Source organism: Impatiens glandulifera, chromosome 2 (assembly GCF_907164915.1).
Source record: "Impatiens glandulifera chromosome 2, dImpGla2.1, whole genome shotgun sequence".
NCBI lineage: Eukaryota > Viridiplantae > Streptophyta > Magnoliopsida > Ericales > Balsaminaceae > Impatiens > Impatiens glandulifera.
Window position 1 is genome coordinate 43,385,420 of NC_061863.1, and position 24,681 is coordinate 43,410,100.

Consider the following 24,681-nt stretch of genomic DNA (forward strand, 5'->3'; position numbering starts at 1 on the left):
CGGAATATTTTTTAAAATTATATAATAGTTTTGTATTATAATTATATTTATATATTTTTTTAGGCTGGTCTTGTACTATTATACCATACATATTGTTCGGATAGTTTGGAAAGCTATCATTGTCAAATTTACTGGAAAATATTGTAGTATACTTAATAAATGAATAAATCACATATCATATGATATCATAATAGTTGGGTTGTTTAATCTATATGATTTAAATTAGAGTTTTAAATTTTAAATATTTTATTTTACAAGATAAAAAGACAATATTGTTTGTTATAAATTTTCATAAATCTAAATGGGCCTAATTAATTTATACATTTAATTGAAATACAAATAAAATGATATATTTGAATTAAAATTTTAATTGAATGAATAATTAAAAAAATATTAATATAAATACAAACTAAGTATTAAAATAAAAAATATAATACTCTTATACTTCGGTAAAACAACTTATCTTATCACATCTTATCACATATTTTTTTCTCGTGACCTTACACTCTCATTTTGGACAATCAAATATTTGATTCATATTTTTTAACATTTAGCATCGTGACCTCACATTTTGACCAATTCATATTTTTTAACCACTTTCAATTGATATTGACCTGTTATTCTTCGACAAACCACGTCTCAATCACACTTGTTTAAATGATTGTACTTGTTTTGTTTTGTTATGTCGCAAATTCGAAAGATACATATAACATTTTTTATTTTATTTTTTAACCGTTTTGTTTATGAATATGACAACTCACAATCCGACCTAAATATCCATTACTTTCACATATATATCCAAATTAACCAAAACTTTCGCCCCGAAAATTCAGACACTTTGAAATTAAGCATTATTATTATTATATATAATGAGAAGTTTTATAATCATATATAGTGGTAATAAATGTATACGAAACATTTCAAATGTAGTTGATGAAAAATGCAATTCGGTAGCATTAAATAATTTTATGCTTACCTTACCAAAAAATAGTTATCTCCTTCAATTATTCAAATAGACATTTAACGTTTTTGATTTTCAACGTTACAATAAACTAGCTACATTTTACTGATCATTTTAATTATGACTTCACAATTTTAATTTGATTCCGATGATAGTTCATATACATTTGTAAAGTTGGTTGTCTTTTGTCAAATTTGTTACATAGTGATTATAGTGCTAAATCACTACTAAATTCATTAGACTTCAGGAGACAATCATCCACGATAAATTCCAGCATAAAATACGGTAAAATTGTTTTAAAGAAGATGCATCGAACATATATCTTGAATCAATCTCTTACTTCATGATTTCATTTTTTTTATTTTTTTATATTTGTATATGATAGTGTATCATACTTTTATATATTTTATATAATTTCAAAATATAATTTCAAGACATTTAAATATTTTTTATAATTTCTAATAAACAAAGTTACTTGTACGGTCATGGATGATTTGAGGCTTAATTTAATTTTTAATTATTTGTTTGCACTTACACACTTTATATGTATTAGAAAAATCACAATCCATAGCAAGAAATGCTATAGAGTACAAATTTGTAGCAACTACAATATTAGGGAAAAATTATAACTCAACTAATAGTAACAAAATTGAATTAAACCATCCTCAACTCCCTCTTTTGAGGTAGTGATAGATGATACAAAGTGAATTGATTAATGTGGAAGAATTATCAAGGTTTTAAGGAATGTTAATTAATATATTATTTTATTCAATATCTTGTAACCATAGATAATTAACTATATTTCTATTATGTGTCCTATATTAAAAAAAAAACAGGGGCGGAGCCACGCATGGGCTAGGGTGGGCTACAGCCCCACCTAAATTAAAATCTTAAAATAAAACATTTTACATACGTCTTTAACATGTGACTTTTAGTCTAGTTGGCTATGTGACCAAACTATGAAAATGAGGTTAGGTGATCTGGCCTCACTTTTAATTTATTATATTTTATGTATAAACTAATTCATAATTATTTTATTTTATATAATAATTATACCTTATTTTTATTTATTTAAATGTAATTAATAATACAAATTATTTATAAGGGTAAAATTAAAATAATGTGTTTTATATTTTTTAATTATAAACTATTTCAAAAAAATTTAAGAAAATATAAATTAATATTAATAAACAAGTTAAAATAGTTACTTTGGTTTGATTCGGTATTTAAATAAAAAATTTGATATCTCTGCTCAAAAATCTAACAAATCTCCTAGAATTGATGTTGATTTAAGTTCTCTTAAACTTGATCCAGCATTACGTATTCCGATATGGAAATATCCTTTTAATCAAAAGGGTGAAATTAGACGAGCTTATATCAAGATGGGTCATATCAACCTATTCAGGATGAGTACCCGCCGACCAAATTTGGAAATCAAAATCGACCGTTCCAAAGTCATTGGTTTAAGAAATTTATTTGGTTAGAAGACTCTTCTTTGAAAGATGCTGCTTTTTGTTTCCCATGTTTCTTGTTTGAACATAAGCAACCCCAAAAACCTACATTTACAATAGATGGATTCAAATATTGAAAGCGAGTTAATGATGGGGATAGATGCTATTTTGTTATGCATATATGATGTAATATTTCACCACATAATAGGGCAGTTGAATATCTTGATAATCTAATGAATATCCTTGTCATATTGACAAAGTACTAAATGCACAGTCTTCAGATGAAAAACAAAATAATAGATTACGGCTTACAACAACTATTGAAAACACTCGGTGACTCACTTTTCAAGCGTGTGCATTGAGAGGGCATGGCGAGTCTCCATCTTCTAATAATCGTGGAAATTTTTTTGAAAAAAAAAAAGCGGAGTATAGAAAGTTAAATTTGAGATGCAAGTTGGAGTCAGTCCCTGGTAATTTTTCATCCTGGCTCCGCCCCTGGGTAAAAACACATAAATCAGAGATAATACAACTAATATAATATTATTATCCTTTTATAAGATTAAAATTTAATAATAAAAAAAAATTACCCTATATACATCATTCTATAAATTAGGATGTTTTCCTTGTATGACATAACTTGTGTGGCCAAACTTTGGATTGCATGATGTGGTACATTAATTTTGGAAGATGAAGGTTGTTAGATTAATTAATGCCCCTTTTATTTGTATTTTAAATTTTGTATTATGAATTGAGATGATATTTTAATTGTTTGGTATGGACTTTGAAATTCCCAAGTCACGTCTCCTTAAAACATTATTAAATATAGTTCAAAATGGTGATTTCATTTTAGCTATCTTAATGAAAAATATATATATATATTTATTTACAAAATTAGATCAAAATTTTTTGTTTTATATGTCAATTTTTCTAATTTTTGTTTGGAAAGAAATTAATTTTTATTAATTAAAAAAAAATTACATATCAAAAATTAAATTGCAAAATAATATCAATAAAATCAAAATAACTAAATAAAAAAATTTATGTGTTAAATAATATGTCATTTTTGCAATAACAAAAACTCTAATGATGAATACCGAACAATCTTGTAATTTTTTTGAAGGCAACTCCAAAGATCTAGATCTGTAACGATGAATGATAATGTACAACAAACTAATTAAATTGTGTCAGAAGAACCTCTACAAAATATTTTAAGTGATATTGAATTTTGTCCTTAATTGAGGGTTGACAGAAAAAATTATTCAAGTGATAATTGATCGTCTACTTATATAGTAAAAAAGTGAGTAATTCGTAGAAATAATGTGAGAATATCTTTAAGAGGGTCTCCGACTGAAAAATCTTATTCGGTGACTCTTTATTGAAAAAATGAAAAACAACTATAGATCTGATAATTTCATTTTCTTTACTACTAAAAAGGAGACGAACATAGACTCGATAAAGCATCACAAACACAATCAGAGGATATAAACAACAAGCGATACACCGAGATACACCGAAGATTGAAAGAATTATTCGAATTACAAAAATTCAAGATAAATAATTCGATCTGAGTAAATAAGATACAGTCGAAAAAGAAAAATATGACCCCTTCTACTCAGGGCCGGCCCCGAGAGTTGGGAGGCCCCATACAAATTCAAATTTTGTGGCCCCATAAAATTAAAATAAATTTAATAATTATACATTTTATAAAAAAAAATTAATATATAACAATATTAACTAGTGTAAAAAAACATTTCAAAATATACATCAAAAATATTAATATAATAAGTTGTAAACAAAAAATACACCATAATAATTTATTAATTAACTAGTATTTGATTCAACAAAAAATATTCCTCCTTGTAATTTTTGATGCAAAATTTTCAATGAAGTCATTATACTCTAAACACTATTTTTCAGTTATATCATAACGAATCCATTCGTGATATATTGTGTATGATGTCTTTATAATAAAAAAAATATAATATATATTTTAAAATAAAAAAAAATTATAAAAATAAACATAAAAATAAGAACAAATAAAAAAATTAATTTAAGAGTATTAAAATATAAATTATTAAAGATGGAAAGCTACTAAAATATAAATAATATAATTATGGTCAGTGATATAAGTGATCGATACAATAAGAATAAATAGGAAATGAGCCTAATATTAAAGAATAAAAAATAATAAAACATTTACCAGAGATAAAAAATTAATATATTACTATATTAGATATTATATGGAGAGAAAAAAAAATATTATATTAAATATATTATAGAGAGATAAAAAATTATTATATTATATATAATAGAGAGAGAAATAAGTAATATATATTATTATATAATATGAAAAAAGAAAAAAATATATTATTATATATAATATGAAATAAAAAATTAGTCATATTATAAGAAAATAAATATAAAAAGAATAAATAAATATAATATTATAAGATAATTAATAATAAATATAATAATATTATATATTAAAATTTTGAAAAATTTGAGAGCCCAAAATGGAGCCTATGCAATTGCTCCTATTATGTTAATGTTAGGTTTAATATTAAAAGAAAGGTATTAATTAAATTGTACATTTGAGAGGTAGATGATATAAAAGAGTTGATGATGAGCGGTAAGTAAAAGACAGCTCACACTCTTTCTTGAACGTGAGATAGACATTCAACGTTGGACATAGTAACCAGCTACCACCGGTCTAACAGTCCACCGGTCCATCCATATCTTATATGATGATGTTTCTCATTTCTCTCATTTTCTTACCTAACCCCCCATCCTTGCCTACTTAAATTACCATTTCTCTTCTCCTTCTTCCCCAATCCACCAAAGAACAAAATGTTGTCAGTTGAAACAAACCAAAAAACAGACATCTCTGTTCCTCCTCAAGATCTTCCTCCTCCTACTTCAGATGAACCCGGTTCCATATCTCTAGATCAAAAAACCCATGTTTTCCGATCAAAACTTCCCGACATACCCATTGTTAACAACATCCCACTCCACTCATACTGTTTCCAAAACCTCTCTGAATTTTCCGACCGACCATGTCTCATCATCGGATCAACCGGAAAAACATTTACTTTCTCCGAAACATATCTCATTTCCGAAAAGACAGCTGCAGGTTTCTCCAAACTGGGTATCAAACAAACCGACGTAGTCTTACTCCTCCTTCAAAACTGCGCCGAATTCGTCTTCTCCTTCTTCGCCGCCTCCATGATCGGCGCAGTCACCACCACCGCCAATCCTTTCTACACCCCAGCCGAAATCTTCAAACAAATGAAAGCATCAAAAGCAAAGGTTATCATCACTCAATCATGTTACGTCGATAAACTCAGAAACTCAAATTCACTGAAACTCGGTGAGGATTTTACAGTAATCACAGTTGATGGCGATGCCGATTCCCCACCTGAAAATTGCATCCATTTCTCTTCTTTACTTTCCAATGAGACTGAATTCCATCCCCCATCAACTCCGATTCATCCCGATGATCCAGTGGCGCTTCCTTTCTCTTCGGGTACAACCGGATTACCGAAAGGCGTGATCTTGACACACAAGAGTTTGATTACAAGCGTAGCACAACAAGTTGATGGAGAAAACCCAAATCTATATTTAAAAGAAGGAGATGTGTTCTTATGTGTACTTCCTCTGTTTCATATTTTCTCGTTGAACTCTGTTTTACTCTGTTCATTAAGGGCGGGAGTGGCGGTTCTGATAATGCATAAATTTGAAATTACTTCATTGTTGGAGCTGATTCAAAAACACAAAGTGACTGTGGCGGCGGTGGTGCCGCCGTTGGTATTGGCGTTGGCGAAGAATCCTGTTGTTGTTGATTATGATCTGAGCTCGATAAGAATTGTACTTTCCGGCGCCGCTCCTTTGGGGAAGGAGCTTCAAGATGCTCTTCTCGCTAGAGTTCCTCACGCCACTTTCGGCCAGGTAAATTTCTTCGTTCATGGTTCGATATTCTGGTGTCCTAGGCGTAGAGGAACCACACCAATCCATCCCGAACTTGGTGGTTATTATAGGTTAAACTAAACTGCATGTTTTAAAAAACTGTTACTATTATTTTGAATAGACAAATATCTAATAGTTTGTAATCTGGTGTATGGATAAGTTCAAGTTTTTAAAATAAATTTGTGACTAATTTATTTATGATTTTTTTTTTTGAAAATTAACCCAAATTACTTTAGGCCCATACATATGCAACTAGTATGTGTGATAATAAATTGAACATAGTTTTAATTTTATTTGAAATATTTTTCCTATCTAGATATGAATTTAGGTATTTGTCTATTTTTCTTTTATATATGAAAGTTAGGTTGGACTGAATACCCTATAAGTGTGTCTCTTTTAAATGTCTATTATTTAATGACCTAGACACACCCACGTGAAAACATGAAAATCCTTAATTGTATCTAGGTTATACCCCCACACGATAACTTGTACTTCATAGTCGAAAGTTTCGATTTTATGAGACCTTCTAATCTTTTAGGTCGACTATTTTCACTGGGCTATATTTTTACTAATAACGTCGGTAAAATCTAAAAAAGTTTATTTTGATTTAAGTTTGTAGTAAGTTTAGTTTGAGTTATTTGAAAATTATTTAAGAGCTTGTTTGATTTTGGGTTATTTTATTATATTTAAAAAAAGAAATAGTTATTTTTTTTTTTATAAATTATAAATTTAAATATCAAATAACATTTTAATAATTTGATTCAATTACATTTATTTGATAAGATCTTAATTTCATAATATAAAGTTTTTTAACTAACTCAACATCAAACCACAATTACATAGTTCAAATTACCAACTAAATATTAACAGATCATGATCTGACTTAAAGCCTCTATTTGATCAATGAATTAGAAAATGGTTTGTTTGAACTTTGAAGGGTTATGGGATGACAGAGGCAGGGCCGGTACTGTCGATGTGCTTGAGTTTTGCGAAGCATCCATTCGAAACCAAATCAGGTTCGTGTGGGACAGTGGTTAGGAACGCTGAGCTGAAGGTGATTGACCCTGAATCTTGTTCTTCTCTCGCCCATAATCAACCTGGTGAGATTTGTATCCGTGGCGCCCAAATCATGAAAGGTATCGTTAACTTATCCACCCCACGATTGAAAACTCTCAAAATGGTTGCATAATGAATGATATAAACACATGCAGGATATTTAAATGATCCTGTAGCAACAGCAGCCACCATTGACGCTGAGGGTTGGCTACACACGGGAGATATAGGTTATGTCGACGACGATGAAGAGGTTTTTATCGTCGACAGGGTTAAGGAGCTCATCAAATTCAAAGGGTTTCAGGCATGCAATAATCAAATCAATTTACATCTATTTGATTTGGCTTTGGTTAAGTTTGGTTTATATATACATATCCATGCAGGTGCCACCGGCAGAACTGGAGGCCCTACTGGTTAGCCATTCCTCTATTACAGATGCAGCTGTTGTCCCGTAAGTAGTATTGATTAGTCGTAATATTGATTGACCGTGTTCTAATGGGATGGAAATTTGGAATAGGCAAAAAGATGAAGCTGCGGGCGAGGTTCCTGTGGCGTTTGTAGTTCGATCTAATGATTCTAATCTTACAGAAGATGCTATCAAGGATTTCATAGCCAAACAGGTAAAATTTGTGTCACATAGGAAACATTTATTCAATGTTAAAGAAATTGTATCTTTTATATTTACTAATAAGCATATAATATAAATTAGGTGGTATTCTACAAGAGGTTGCACAAAGTGTATTTTGTCGAAGTGATTCCCAAGTCTCCTTCAGGCAAGATCTTGAGAAAAGAGCTTCGAGCCAAATTACTTGATTCCTAAATGCGTGATGAAGAAGACGAAGATCAATTCACTTTGTGTTGTATTCACCCTTTTGTTTTAACTATTATGCATCCATCATCATCATATCCATGGTTGGTTCATATTATTTTTTAATTTGATGCATTGAATCTACTATAGCCTTTTAGATGAAACATTTTGTTGTCACTATTTTCTACTAATAAAACTCAGGAAAGAATCTGATATGATATTTTGCTTATTAAAGATGGAATTACATTCCATTATGCCCAAAGTAAATTGCATGTGCAATAATAATGCATTCAATTAATTTGCTTAAAAAATCATATGATGTTGAGTTTCTCCAGCAAGTGCAAGTCAATGTCACATAACAAGTACAATGGAAGCAAACCGATTATAAATTCAAATCATAAAATTAATTCATATGTGAAGTCTGAAAAGGCTTACTATATTTGCATGATTGAAAGGAAGAAGATTCACAACACCATTCAAAATGAGATGAGATCGTTCTTCTTTGCATCATCGGCTCCTTCAGAATTGTTACCCGCCTTCTTACCAAAGATCATCTCATCAAGATCATCCATCATCTCATCATTATTATTATTAACTCCGGCTGCTCTAGAACCAGACGGTTTTCTCACAAGGGTAGTATCGTCTTCTTTCCATTGCAGAGAATCTTCGGGCTCAACTGCAACTGGTATCATTGCAGGTTCAAGCCCCTGTCGAACTATGTCGGGTTTCTTCAAATCTTCATACTTGGAGAGGATTTTCTGCAATTCATCGTTAACATTCAAGGCTTCAAACATCAGAGCCTCGTTTTCCCCTGCTGTCTCGATCATTCTCTGGACAGTGAATTGTGATCGATGGCACTGCTGAACAAGTGCCAGTGTTGCCTCATCCTACCAATATTAGTAAACCAAAGTCAAATGTGAGCTTCATCGTAATCCTACTAACATTGTTTTAATCTTCTAGCCGGATTTCGTAATGAGCTTCTTTGATAATATACCCCTCCATGTACTATTGCAAATTAGTACAGGCTGTTCGTAAAGAATTTACTTATCGATTCGGCCAAAACTTGAATGAAAATAGCTCTTAATAAGAAAAGTTAAGATGCAGTCATATTAGTTCGCTTCCCTTCATAATTAATAATTAATATTGAAAGACATTTTTACAAAAAACATACCAAACAAGATAAATTAACTTAATTTTTTGGTAAGAATAATTATACAGGCTCTTAAATTACGTTTACGAGGTTAAATAATCATCACTTGAACGAATAATGCTCAATCAAGCTCCTGTTTATTACGTACCAACCTGCATATCTAGGTTTGAAGAAGAATTGTAGATGAGACTAAAAATCACCCAAGCATGAGAAAGATAGTACAGATTCAACAACCATTTAATTCATTACTCCAAATATTACCTTATCTACCATTTATAAGCTACTAACTCATTAACCCACTAACTTATTATACTAACTGCCCAAAAAGAATAGAAAAGAAGGTAAAATAAGTAAAGGAAACTAAGAAAATGTAGCCTTTGTGCACTATAAGAGGAAGGAAAAAGAAAAAATACCTCTGAAGCATCTTCGCCAGGCGAAGAGGAGAGAACTGTTGCGAGAAGCTCGGCACTATTACGTGCCACCTCTAATTCTTCCTGTACTTGCTCAACTGAGAAAGTGACAGGTGGCAAAATATCTCTAGATATATGTTGGGCTAAATTATCACTCGTTTCAGAAGATGTGATGATTGAAGGGGTGGGAGTGAATATAGGAGCCAAACTTTCATTATCTCGACCAGGGAAACGTATACCCCTTGATTTCAAACTCTAACATTAACAAACAAAACATAAGTTGGCAATAACATAGACCACACTATTAACTCAGAACTTCAACAAATTATTGAAAACCCTACTCGTAATAACAATATCTTTTCATATGGAGTATTGCAAGATTTGTAGAAAATAAACTATATAAATCACCTTGTAAGTTTCCTCAAAAACAGGCAAGTATCGAAGTTCATCAGTAGATTCTCCCCAAGCTTCAATCAAAATAAGGGCTTTGTTCCTGCTATTGATCACAGTCTGAGGATCATCAATCAACTTCACCATCTCATCAAGAACCCTCTCAGCCGCAACTTCAGAGAAAGCCTTCTCACAATTCTTAACAACTGTTTCAAGCAATACCAAAGCCAAGAACTGAACCCTGGGATTCTTCAACATTATCCGTTTCTTCAATCCACGAATCAATTCCACACTATTGATCTTATCCAGATTAACCATGTCACAAAGTTCGAGATTTGTAGCCCAATCTGGCTCATCTAATGTCTCTGCTGTAGCTTCCTCCACAAGCTTATCAGTTTGATTAGGACCCTGAAAGAGCTCCTTCACCTTATCACTCATGGAACTCATACCAGCAGTCATTTTACGACTAACCTCTGCTCCACCGATCATCAACTTCTCACTAAAGGAGCTAACTTTTTCCAACAAATTGTCACTCATCTTTATCTCTCTTTGCAGATGAAAACACCCAACTAAACGAGTTAACCTATCAACGAGTCAAAACACGAAAACCCTAATTAAACAAAACGGTCAGCGATCATCTATGATCATTGATCAGTGCAATATAACAACGAATATCGTAATATGCATATGATATCAGTTCCGATCACATAAAACATGAAAAAAAATCCAATAATCAAAGAGAAAACAATATAGAATTGAAAGACTGAGATGAAAACCTTCGATCACGAATACCCAATTGATCAGATCTAAGAACAATCAATCAATCGTTGTTCTTTCACGAATTTCTGAACGCTTTAACAAATTTAAAGGAAAGATCTGTGAATACCTTCAGAGGTAAGATTGGACTTTAATCAACTCTTGACTTCCCTTTACAGAGTAAACGACGATTTTCTTTATAAATCAATATTTTTAAATTGTTTCTTAAAATGTAATATCAATTTTATTTATTTATTTATTTTTAAACTCATAAATTATATTTTAATTATTTATTTTTATCTTTTCTAATTACAAGTTAAAACATCTAAATAAAAATAAAAATGAAAATAGAGAATATCTTAGCAATCTTAAAATTATTTTAGGATACTCAAAATACAGACTCGTTTGAGTTCTATAAAATGAGTAAAGAAATAGATTAATTCGAACAAATTAATTATATGGGGTGTCGGACTATCTTTACCAAAAATATAAATAATGAAAGACAATTAAATTTGTTATTTTCTATGAGTTGTTAAACAATGTCGAAAAAATTATATCCTGAACATCTACCTATCAAAATAAAAAAAAAAATTATAAATCAAGGGAATGATATATATAAGAGTATTCGAATCATCTGATACGAAATCGTCTTTGTGCCCTCTCACAAGAGGGAGCTAATAATTAAAATAATAATAATAATAATATATAAATATTATATTTTTACCCCCACCACAAGAGCAATTCATAATAGAGGATCTCCCAACTATTATATATTTGGGATCCTTTGTTACAAAACCATTTTTGTGCCCATGTGCCCTCTCACTCTCACGGGAAGAGGATAATGATTATAAATATATATATATATATTACATTTTTATCCTTCCTTGGACATAGTGATAGTTTTGTAATAGAGGATCCCTGCTAAGGACGGTAATTTAAAACCGTTCCGCGAAAACCGAACCGAATTGCCCTGTTTGAGACAGTTTTTTCCCGAAACCGAACGGAGATGGGACGGGAATGGTATTTGGGTCTCCTGCCCCGATTATGCCCCAAACAATATAACACATAATTAAATATATTAAATCACCAATATATTTATTTATTCACTATATTTTATAAGAGTTATAAGTTTATTTTTTTATAATAATATAAAGTTTTAATATATTACAATATATATTGTATTAAAAAATCCGTTAATATAATATTATTTTATAAATTTTTTTATTTTTTAAAAAATATTTTATTAACGGTGTCACGCGGGGATTCTTCAAAACTGAACAAAACAGAACGGGGCAGGAATGGTAAATGCATTCCCCGCTTCGAACCGCCTTATTTCCATCCCTAATCTCTACTATAAGGAGAAATTTGATGAAATGGCCCTGATAAAGGGTCTAATTCCAAAAAAGATCAACGCCTAATAAACCTTGCAAAAAAGGCCTTTTCGCTCTACGAAATGTTCGTCCTACCCCTCGCACGCCCACTTTATCGTTTATTGACGCGAATTACCACTCTCACGTTTTCCTCTAAAATGTGTTTATGAACTCACACGATAATGATAATTCACGTTAATGGAAATACACGATTTACAACTATCGTGTTTTATTGTAAAACACATTTATTAACTCACGCGTTTTACAATAAAACGCGGTAGTTATAAATCGCATCTTTCATCGCATATATACATAATTTCCCCCCCCCCTCATTTTAAAAAAAAAACTTTCACGACTTTTGACTCTCTCGACTTTCCATTCACGACTCTCGACTCTCTCGACTTTCCATTCACGACTTTCCATTCCAACTTCCAACTTCGTTCAAATCAGTTCAACATCATCATCGATCAACTCTCATCATCGTTCCTCGTCCGTCTCTTCGACCATACGTTTATGTGAGTTTATGGTTTAGGGTTTAAGTTTAATCTGTAATGTTCTTATTATTCTGTCGTTTATATTGATGGATATTGATGTATAATCCTTAGTTGTTAAGGTTTATGTAGTTTTTAGAGTTTATGTGTGTATATGATGTTTCCTATCCAATGTTCTTCACTCACGAGTATTATATCAGCGTATTGTAATGTTCTTATTCTGCATGCATGCATGGTTTAGGGTTTATAATAACCGTGAATTGTTATTCACGAACATTGTACCTATATTTATTGTATGTTTGTACTTTATTTGAACTGTTTGTTAATGTTTTATCCAATTTCCTCATATTCTTTGATGTTGCTTACTTGAGTTGTTATGTTCTATAGTTTAGGTAATTATAATGTTCTATATTGTAGGTAATTATAATGTTCTGGAGTTGTTATGTTTAATCCAATGTTGTTCCTTTTTTCTGTAGATGAAGTTTACCATAATTCCTGAGTTTGTTGGTAGGGTCTCATGGAAAACCAATATCTCAAACATTTCCACCAAGTTTGTTGCAATGGATCTAATGGAAAGGGTAGAACAAACTTAATTCCGATTTTTATTCAAAAGATCCACGTCACTGCGGTTCTCAAGAACGATAATTCATCAAATGCTCCTAAGGAAGAGAAACTCAAATTCATTATCAGTCACAAGTTGAACAACATTGTCAATACCAGTCCACTCAACAATCTTAGAAAACAAGTTGCACAATGTTGAAGCATCTGAGATGAAACCCGATGCATCAACAAACTTGACAAATATAATCCCTTTAGGACAAGAGACTAAAAAATTGATCAAAGACCTTTGTCTATCATCCATCCAACCATCTGTCATAATTGTGCATCCCGTGTCCTTCCAACATTTCCTATAATCCTCAACAATCAACTCCATTGATTTTTTGGCATCTCTCAACAATCCAACACGTAGAGCATGATATGTTGGATGTGTATATCCATGACTCATTGTAATACTCTTATTAATCACTATTTGAAAATAAGGCGAGTTCAAAGCATTAAATAGAATTCCAACATCATAAAATCACATTGCCCAAGCTAAATTAGTGTCATGCCATTTTTCCTAACTTTGTAATGCAATTTTAATACTTGGTTGAGAATGATCAGAAACACCATGTTTGAAAAACTTTTGAAAAGCTTTGTCAACACCTTTTTTCTTTGAAGATGACATTGGCATTGTAACTTCTTCACTATCAAAACTCTCTAAATTTATCGACTTCTCCTTCAACTTTTTGAGATTCTCATAATTTAAGCCTATAAGCTTTTCCCGTACTTCATTTGAAACTTGTTTGTATTTCGCAACATCTCCTTTAATTCCCATTAAGTGTTGCTCGAACCGAGAAATCCATCCACTAGAAATAGTTTTTTCACAAAATGTGCATTGAATTGATCTCTTACCCATATGCTCGAGTATAATTGCATATTCTCAAGCTGCATTCGACTTAGATCTGACATTTGGAATAACGTTTGATTGTGTTGTTGGAGTTTCAACTTCTGATTCAGGACGAGTAACTCCCGAGTTAGACATTCCTAATAAGTTAAACAATTACCTATCAATAATTAAACAAACAAATTAATAAATAATTAACATATATTACAGATTTGAAAAACAGTTATAAATAATTAATAAACTGAAGCCAATAATGTTAGGTGCAGTTCAAAGTCAGATGGAGTTGTTGAGTCAAGTTATAAAGAAATCTCAAACATATTTGACACTAGAGGTGGTGCAAAAGGGTTAACAAGAGATTTAGTGGAAAATATCCTGAAAATCACAATAGAAAATTGTAACATTGCCATGGATGCATCTAGAGAAAGAACTTCTTTTTCAGGATTTTCAGGTTGGAGAAACAATAAGATGTTTGCCTCATTGTCATCATATGTCATTTTTCAATCTTTCCGACTTAGATGATTAATAATTAATAATTAACATATATTCGACTTAGATCTATCATCTAGATTACTAAATTGAAGCAGTCAACAATCAACAAATCAGTAAAGAGTAAGCAAATGAGTAAACTCACACATCAAATTGAAGAACCCTAATTATACACTACCTAAATTGAAAAATCCTAATTGAAGAATCCTAATTCTTAGCACTTATTCTCTTATAAACCCAAATACACCAGTCATATATTGATTTGTTTGTTGCTCATAAATGATAAACCAACCCATTATCGGAAATACTACAAAAATTGATAAACTTACTTATGAGTTCCAGTTGAAGAACAACCGTAAATTTGACGAACAACCGTAGATCTGAAGAACATCCGAAGATCTGAAGAATAGTTGTGATCTAAGGTGAGTTAAGGAAAAAAATTAGATAGATCTGAGGAAAGTCGTCTTTTTTCTTTCGTTTTCGAGCTTCTCTATTTCAAAAATGAAAGAAAGAGTTAAGAAAGATGGTATAATCCTAAACTGTAAAAGTAAAACTAATGAAAGAAATAAATTAAATAATATTATAATAATAGTTTATATAATAATATTTCCAATCGGAAAAATCTGGTTTGATTTTCTGGTTAAACCGGACAGTCGGACCAGATTTTGACCGGTACGAAATGTGACCGTTTTGAAGACAAAATCCGAACCGCTCAATAAACCGTTTCGCGATTGGACCTCGTATTTTAAAACTTTGATAAATATTATATTTTTACCCACTCATTGTAAGAGGGCACAAGAGCGGTTCATAACAGAGAATCTCTCGACTATTGTATATTTAGGATCCTTTGTTACAAAATCATTTCTGTTTCCATGTGTCCTCTCACGAGGAGAGGATAATGATTATAAATATATATATATATATATATTACATTTTTATCCCTCCTTGGGCACAATGACGGTTTCATAATAGAGGATCCCTAAGGATGATAATTTAAAACTGTTCCGTAAAAACCGAACCAAATTGCCATATTTGGGATGGTTTTTCCCCGAAACCGAACGAGGATGGGGCAGGGATGGTATTTGGGTCCCTTGCCTTGATCTCACCCCGATTGTGCCCCGAACAATATAAAAAATAATTAATTATATTAAATCACCAATATATTTATTTATTCACTATATTTTATAAAAGTTGTAAGTTTATTTCTTTATAATAATATAAAATTTTAATATATTACAATATATATTATATTAAAAAAATCGTTTATATAATATTATTTTATAAATTTTTTATTTTTTTTAAAAATTATTTTATTAACGGTGCCCCGCGGGGATTCACCGAAATCGAACAAAACCGAACGGGGCAGGGATGGTAAATGTATTTCCCGCCCCGAACCGCCCCATTGTCATCCCTGATATAAAAGGAAATTTGATGAAATGACCCTGATAAATGCTCTAATTCCAAAAAAGGCACACGCTTGATAAACCTTGCAAAAAGGTCTTTTTGCCCTGCGAAATGTCCGTATTGCCCCTCGCGCGCCCACTTTACCGCTCATTAACGCGAATTACCACTATCACATTTTTCTCTAAAACGTGTTTATGAACTCACGCGATAGTTATAAATCATGTCTTTCATCGCATATATACATAATTTGCCCCCCTCATTTAAAAAAAAAAACCTTTCACGACTCTCGACTCTCTCGACTTTCTATTCACGAATCTTGACTCTCTTGAGTTTCCATTCACGACTTTCCATTCCAACTTCCAATTTCGTTCAAATCAGTTCAACATCATCATTGATCAACTCTCATCATCGTTCGTCGTACGTCTCTTCGATCATATATTCAAGTGAGTTTAGGGTTTAAGGTTTAAGTTTATTCTGTAATGTTCTTATTATTCTTTCGTTTATATTGATGGAAATTGATGTATAATCCTTAGCTTTTAGGGTTTATTTTGCTTTTAGGGTTTTATGTGTGTATATGATGTTTCTTATTTAATGTTCTTCATTCACGAGTATTATATCAGCGTATTGTAATATTCTTATTCTGCATGCATGCATGGTTTACGGTTTATAATAATTGTGAATTGATATTCACAAACATTGTACCTATATGTATTGTATGTTTGTACTTTATTTGAATTGTTTGTTAATGTTTTATCCAATTTCCTCGTATTCTTTGATGTTGCTTACCAAGTTTGCTGCAATGGATCTAATGGAAAAGGTAGAGCAAACCCAATTCCGATTTTTATTCAAATGATCCACGTCACTACAGTTCTTAGGAACGATAATCCATCAAATGCTCCTCAAGAAGAACATCTCTAATTCTATGGAGATGAAGTTCATCGTGAATGGAGAGGAGTTGTGCTTTGGAATGAAGGAGTTTTCCTTGGTCACAGGCCTCAATTTTAGGAGATTCCCTGCGGTGAAAACCATTTTCAATCAAGTTGAAGAATGTCCATCTTTAGTTGTCAAATATTTTAAAAGTAATATATTGTTAGAACATGAGACATTCACTCAAAATTTGTGTCCTGCTCTGATAAGGAATATGCATAGAAATTGGGGTTGGTATACCTGGTTTGTCATTATCTCTTTGTCCTTGACCCAAAGTGGATAATAAATATCAAACTCCCCAGCATGGTCGAGGGCATCGACACTTTCCTCCAATTTCCATGGGGAAAGTTGTCATTTAGAGCAACCCTAAAGAGTTTGAACAAGGACTTGGAACACGTTAGGTCGCTATATCTGGAGAAGAAGAAAGCCATGGGGAAGAAGAACAAAGACAAGAATGTCGATATTTATTATACCGTATATGGGTTCGCACTAGCCTTACAAGTGTGGACCTATGGGGTTATCAAAACGTTTGTCCCCAAACTTTCCAGAAATACGATGCTTCAAGCACATGAGCCTGTCTTCCCATGTCCAAGGATAATATAGTACAAATCTAGTAGGAAAAGCACCGCCTCTAATCTACACATTGCCCTGCAAAACAAGGTTGTCAAGAAGGTGGAATTGTCTGAAGAGGAAAAGTTCTTATATACTAGGGAGGACTTTGAAGATATGAGGGTAATTTTTATGATTGCTTATTTGAACTTGATTGTAGAATGAGGAAATTTAGAGATATTCAAGATGTAGTTCCTCCCAAACCTGATATGAGGAAGAAAAGACAAATTAATCACCCTAGCATCTCTCATTCTATTCATGTCAAACCTTCCATGAGAAGAAGAACCCTCATCCCCAGCCCTAGCAGCTCTTATTCTGTCGAGAGCGCCACCGGGACTCAAGAAGATGACGTTGTCTCTCAAATGACTCCAACAATAACTCCCTATGATAGATGTAGATTGAATCAATTGACGAATGAGCTAAATGAACTAAAAACTGAAATGAGAATTGAAATAAATCTCATAAAAGAGATGCTAAACCAACTACAATAACAATTTGACATATATATTATCAGTCACACTAGGGGAGAAACATAGAAGGAGAAGATTGAATGAGGAATATGTGGATGTGCTTGTGGAGAAAAAGAAGGTGAATGAGGAAGACAAGGATGAGGAGGATTTGGAAGAGACGAATGAATAATATTTGGAGGAGGTGAATGAGGAAGATTTGGAGGAGGTGAATGTGTTGATTGAGGATCTGGTGAATGAGAATATTGAGGTGTGTCTAATTCAAGCATTTGGTTTAATTCAAGCATTTTGTCTAATTCAAGCATTTTGCCTTTTTTTAGAATGTGGTGGATAAGTTGAATGATAAAGACAAGGATGGGCTTATGGAGCTGAAGAATGAGGATGTGGTGGAGAAGAAGAATGAGGATATGGTGGAGGATGTGGTGAATGAGGATGTGGTGGAAAATGTGGTGAATGAGGATGTACTGAAGAATGAGGATGTAGTGGAGAATGTGGTGAAGAATGAGGATGTAGTGATGTAGAAGGAAGACAAGCAGAAGAATGATGTATGTATAATTTAAACATTTTGTATAATTCAAGCATTTTGTCTAATTCAAGGATGAGATTGATGATGTGGAGAAGGTGAATGTGAATGATAAAGACAAGGTGGTGATGAGAAGGTGAATGTGAATGAGGAGGAGGAGGATGTGTTTGTGGAGAAGGTTGAGAAGAAGGAAGACAATGTGTAGAAGAAGAAGGTGGTGCAGAAGAAGATGGTGGAGGATGATGTGTTTGCGGACAAGAAGGAAGACAAGGTGTAGAATAAGGTGGTGAAGAAGGCGAAGGATGATGTGTTTGTGGACAAGAAGAAAGACAAGGTGCAGAATAAGAAGGTGAATGTGGTGGTGTAGAAGAAGGACAATTAGAAGGTGGAGGAGGATGTGGTGGAAGTGGACAATTCAATCCATGTCCAATTTAAGAGAAAGAGGTCGAGGTCAAGAATACTACTTAGTCCCTACACCGACCTTGTTGGAAAAAAATGAGGGTCAAAGATCCATTCATGGACGATCATATGGTAAATTTGATCTGAAAGTACTGAAAGAGTTGATGAAATAGTTGGGAAAAAAAGTAAATGTAAACAGTTGGAGCTTAGTACTATCACTGCAGGCTATAAATTCTTTGATACAATGCTGAGGACAACTAAGTGGCTCACTAATGAGAAAATAAATATCAGATGTGCTCTGCTAAGAAAAAGAGCAATCACGTACCCTAAGACTTACAAGAAGGATTTCACATTCGTAGATTGTCATCTTGCCCCTTTATTTTAATCACAATATGACCAATTTGTTGCTGATAATGATCCAAAAGGCTATGATTTTGATGTATCTTTTTATGACTACTACTGGGGTAAGGAGGAAATAGATATGCTGATGTGGAGCACGGTTGATGACATTTACGTGCCCCTCAACCTCGAAATTATTGTCACGGGCTCAGTATTTTCACTGACGATCCGTGCGGCACTAGTTACGATCTTCTCAAGAACGAGTAACTAGTCAGCCTTACTCGACGCAACACTCGGCGTTTAATAGAATTGACACAAGAATTCTAGAGAGAGAGTAACTCTTACAAAGAATAGTAGTATATTACTCGAATACTTGATGATTTACAATGTAATACTTCACAGGTATTTATAGGACTAATTCTAGTTGTTACATTGATTGTGCACTAATTTAGGGATTCCTTATAATTATCAATCAAGGACATTCCTTTTATATGTCAATTAGTGATGCACTAATCAAGGAATTCCTTTTAACTCTCAATTAGGTGCGCTAATCAAGGACCTTCCTTTCAGCTTCCTTCCAGTCTAGAATCTTCTTTGGGTTGGGCTTAAAAGGGCTCAAGCCTCCCCCTCTTCTTGGGCCAGGAGGATTGAGTCATGACATTCTCCTTAAGCCTCCTCTTTTTGGGCCAGGAAGATTGGGCTGTGACATTATACACTGGGTATTATGTGTTGTGCGAATTAAAGAATGGAGAATTAACGTTTATGATTGCGATTAGTCAATTTTCAAGGACGACAAATTTGCAGAATTCATGATACCCATGTGTGAAATGATGTCGCTCTTTCTTCATAAAACAATGTCTCTATTTGAAATTTCCAAGTATCCTAAGATGACCATGGACACTTTAACATTTCGTAGAATCCCACATCCAGAAGTACCAAAAGCAAAATTAAGTGGGTACTGTGGCGTTTTTGTATTAATGTATATAGAGTACATGACTATTAAACTTGGTCTAAAGAATTGCATATCAGATAACATGAAATGTTTTAGAGAAAAGTGAGCAGTCAGGTTATTCCACCAAATTTTAGAGCCATGAAGTGTTATTCTTGTAATATTTTAGAGCTATGTGATGATAGTTGTAATATGTTCACATTATTGTAATATGTTGAAACAATTCACATTATTGTTGTAATATGTTTATATTGTTGTAATATTATTATAATATGTTGAAACAATTCACATCAATAAGAGATATCAATGTTTGTGACAATATTCGTGAGTGAGTTATGTTGTAAACTGTGTAAGTTGATGATACACCATATTACAACATAACTCACAAATATTACAATATTCGTGAGTGAGTTATGTTGTAAACTGCATGAGTTGATGATACACTATATTACAACATAACTCACTCACGTATATTACAATATTCGTGAGTGAGTTATGTTGTAATATGCGTGAGTTGATGACACACCATATTACAACAACATAATTCACGAATATTGTAATATTCGTGAGTTGATGATACACCATATTACAATATTCGTGAGTTTAAATATGAAGTTGGAAGTTGGAGAGTCGAGAGTCGTGAATGGAAAGTCGAGAGAGTCGAGAGTCGTGAAAGAGTGTTTTTAAAATGAGGGGGTCAAATTATGTACATATGCGATGAAAGACGCGATTTACAACTACCGCGTTTTATTGTAAAATGCGTGAGTTAATAAACGCATTTTACAATAAAATGCGATAGTTGTAAATCGTGTATTTCCATTAACGCAAATTACCACTATCGCGTTTCATCTAAAACGCGATGGTTGTAAATCACGTATTTCTGTTAACGCGAATTACCACTATCGCGTTTCATCTAAAACGCGTGAGTTCATAAACACGTTTTAAAGGAAAACGTGACAGTGGTAATTCGCGTTAATGAGCGATAAAGTGGGCACGCGAGGGGCAAGACAGACATTTCGCAGAGCAAAAATGCATTTTTTGCAAGGTTTATCAGGCGTGGACCTTTTTTTAAATTAGACCTTTTATCAGGGCCATTTCATCAAATTTCCCGCTATAGGAGGGTCTCCAAATAAAATATCAATTTCAAAAAAAATTATTGAACAAAAAAGAAACAACTCAAAATTTAGAACTTATCGCTATTAAAAGGTAGATGCACACAAAATTTTGAAAACATCACCAAAACATTTGATAGACATGTAAGAGTAGCAAACAACCCATCAAAAATTGAAATTATTATTGAAGTTATAAAAATTCGGAATGCAAACTAACTAGTATATCAAATCCAACAAATACAACACTCAAGTGGTGATAAGGAAAACGAGACACTCTCCATACTAAAAAAAACCATCAAAAGGCCTAAAACAATATTACTTTTGACATTACCGCAGATCAAACAGGCCCTTGGTATAAAGTTGGAGATTCAGTGAAGGCCGGAAGACCAGAAGCTGCAGGGGAGATCAATGGCGGGCACGGGGGTTAGCGGTTCTTCTTCTTCATACAACGCCGCTGCAGCGCCAAAAATCCTATTAGCTAAGCCGACACTTGCTAATGCCGGTAAATTCATGCGAGGCGGCGGCTCCGAAGAGGAGTCGTCATCATCGTCATCAGCTTCCCTTCGTTCTCGCCTTCATTCCGTCGGTTCTCTTAACCTTCTTTCTGATTCTTGGGACTTTCAGATCGACCGATTCCTTCCGGTAATCCTATCACTCATAACACTTAAATTTGTTGTTGTTTTCAACTGTAAAAACAAATTGAAGCATTTTTTCTTCTTCTTTTGATAATTGATTGATTTGTAGTTTCTGACGGACAATACGGATTTTACTGTGGTTGGTGTTATCGGGGCAGCTGGTGTAGGAAAATCGACGATAATGAACGAGCTTTATGGTTTTGATGGCACTTCTCCTGGTATGATATGCTTATTTGTCCTTATAAAAGTTTCTAAAATGTGAGAGAGTTCATCTCTTTAACAGTAACACTTCAATTGAGTTTCAGTGATATGTTAACTGCTGCAGGAATGTTGCCTCCTTTCCAATTGCAGACTGATGAAATAAGAGCTATAGCTAAGCATTGCAGCACTGGCATCGAACCAAGAGTTTCTGCCGAACGTATTATCCTTCTTGATACACAGGTTCTCATCTGAATGTGTTTTACTTCCGGTTTAGAATTTGTCCTTACTTGTGTAATTTGAAGCATTACCTGCCATTTTGTTCCTTTGTATTTTTTTGTTCTAACTGTTCAATAATGACTCTTAGCCCGTCTTCAGTCCTTCCTTGTTATCTGAGATAATTAGACCTGATGGGTCATCAACTATCTCAGTTTTGAGTGGCGAGGTTCTGTCTGCTGAATTGGCCCATGAGTTGATGAATATACAGGTAATATTCTGCACCATTTTTCATGGAAAGATAGAAGCATGACACTTCAAATGTCTAATGATTTTTTTTTTCTATGCACTGCAAGAGATCTTATAGCTGGGTGTTCTCTTGGCATCTATTTGTCACATAGTATTGGTGGTCTCAGATAGTGTTCATGATTTGAACATGTGGCATCTAATGTTGACGGTAATACTTCTATAATCCACTATTCTTTTTTGGTTCTATGTGAAAATGTTTTGAAATTCAATAGGATCCGGAGATTAAAAGTGAATTGTGTTGTCTATTATTCCCCATATGTATGGCTTTGTAACCACTACTATGGAGCAATTACTCATAGCTTGTAGATTTATCTGGTATGCAGTGATGGCAGATCACTATACTTACATCTATCCTACTTTGGATTAAATGTTGATTTGTATATACACGTTATGCTCTTATGAGTTGATAATTACCTTGGATAGAATTAGCGGTTGCTTGTTTGGGGGAGAAGCGCTTTTGTGATTGGTTGAAATTTATACAATTGAAATATATAATATTTAGAAAAGTAGTGTAATAAGGTTAATGATTCCATAATTAACGGAATATGTGTCAAAGAAACATCATTTGATAAAATAGTAAAGTTTTTAGAGATGGATTATAAGGAGAATCCAGTTCTTCCCAAACAAGGCACTGATAACATATGAATGATTCTTTCATCCACATAAGATCATAACCTACCATACTGTTCCTGGTACATACAGGTGGACCTGTTGAAACATGGGATACCTGACCCATCTTCTCCAACTCTTACTCATTCAAATTTGGGTGCTGAAAAGGAGAACAAAGATAAGCTTCATGATGCTGGTGAAGAGTATATTGCATCACCTATATTCGTGCATACAAGGTGAGTTATTTATGCCAAGGTTTGCAATGTTCTTTAAAGGCAGAGGAGGGGAACAATGGTTTCGGCCTATTCTTCTTTCTTACCTTAATTATCTTATTCTAAACTTTGTTGTTTATGATTTTGTACATAGTGCATTCATTCTTCTAGCGGAGTGTGAAATGACATTAGGCTACATAGGCTAAGATGAAATTTCTTAAGTATCATGGTTCGATGTAGGCTAGGAGAGTAAACTTCAATAAAAGGTGTATGACATTATTTTAACATTTCTTGTTATTGTATAGATTACATGGTGAAGATCTCACTCTGCACAACATCAGGAAGATGAAGAAAGCACTTGCAAAGTGCTTCAGCTCTTCATCTTTCAACATCGATAAAAATCAAATGACATCCAGAAGTTCTCAGTCTCCTTCTACCTGTCCCAATGCTCAAAGCAAGAATGAAGATATACCAAAACTATTTCTAATACCGCTAAAGAATAAGGATGATTCGACAATAGCTTTGCATGATAGCTTTGTATTGATATTGCAAAAACTAAGAGATCAGGTAAACCTAATACACTGCCAGTCTAAATGTCAATTGGCTTATATTTTCTGAAAGTTGGGTGACTAAAAAGTTGTATTCCTTGATTTCGACAGGTCTTATCATCCATGGATAGCTCATTATTTGGTAGGACAGTCTCTGAACGTGATTGGTTGAGGAACTCAGCAAAGATTTGGGAACTAGTTAAGAACTCTCCTATTATCGCAGAGTATGCTAGAGGACTTCAAAACTCGGGCATGTTCAAGAGATAGCTTTGCTGTTAAAGGTAGTTTTCTGATGTTGGGAAGGAAAGGATTAAAAGTTAAATCTTACATTTTGAGTTTTGGTTCAAGTTGTGATTACCTGAATTGATTTTTAGATTGTGTAAAAAAATCCATCTCTTTTATTTATGATTTTAAATCTACTTTTTTCTTTTATAGAAGAAGCCATTTATATTTCATATGCAATACCAAAGTATTTTACATTACAAACAC

At 32.9% G+C, this 24,681-nt stretch overlaps 3 protein-coding genes across 4 annotated transcripts; 2 read left to right on the forward strand and 1 right to left on the reverse strand.

Moving 5' to 3' along the window:
- Positions 1–5,227: 5,227 nt before the first annotated feature.
- Positions 5,228–8,452, forward strand: LOC124923665 (4-coumarate--CoA ligase 2-like). Its single transcript, XM_047463630.1, has 6 exons — positions 5,228–6,357; positions 7,313–7,511; positions 7,587–7,732; positions 7,812–7,879; positions 7,946–8,048; positions 8,138–8,452. Exons 1-6 carry the CDS (start codon positions 5,260–5,262, stop codon positions 8,246–8,248), a joined length of 1,725 nt encoding a protein of 574 aa, XP_047319586.1. The 5' UTR covers positions 5,228–5,259; the 3' UTR covers positions 8,249–8,452.
- Positions 8,453–8,512: 60 nt separating this feature from the next.
- LOC124923666 (TOM1-like protein 1) lies at positions 8,513–11,112 on the reverse strand. 2 transcript variants are annotated; one of them, XM_047463632.1, is made up of 4 exons: positions 11,073–11,112; positions 10,205–10,769; positions 9,800–10,051; positions 8,513–9,123 (listed from the first exon to the last, which is right to left on the reverse strand). In XM_047463632.1, the coding sequence occupies exons 2-4, from the start codon at positions 10,721–10,723 to the stop codon at positions 8,713–8,715; spliced, it is 1,182 nt and encodes a 393-aa protein (XP_047319588.1). In that variant the 5' UTR covers positions 10,724–10,769; positions 11,073–11,112; the 3' UTR covers positions 8,513–8,712. The 2 variants fall into 2 exon arrangements, with proteins under 2 accessions (XP_047319588.1, XP_047319587.1); XM_047463631.1 differs by having other exon boundaries at positions 10,963–11,092.
- Positions 11,113–21,837: 10,725 nt separating this feature from the next.
- On the forward strand, positions 21,838–24,629 carry LOC124924910 (nonsense-mediated mRNA decay factor SMG9-like). Its single transcript, XM_047464892.1, has 8 exons — positions 21,838–22,107; positions 22,210–22,318; positions 22,426–22,541; positions 22,666–22,785; positions 22,882–22,971; positions 23,526–23,668; positions 23,950–24,211; positions 24,304–24,629. The coding sequence occupies exons 1-8, from the start codon at positions 21,874–21,876 to the stop codon at positions 24,457–24,459; spliced, it is 1,230 nt and encodes a 409-aa protein (XP_047320848.1). The 5' UTR covers positions 21,838–21,873; the 3' UTR covers positions 24,460–24,629.
- Positions 24,630–24,681: the final 52 nt, after the last annotated feature.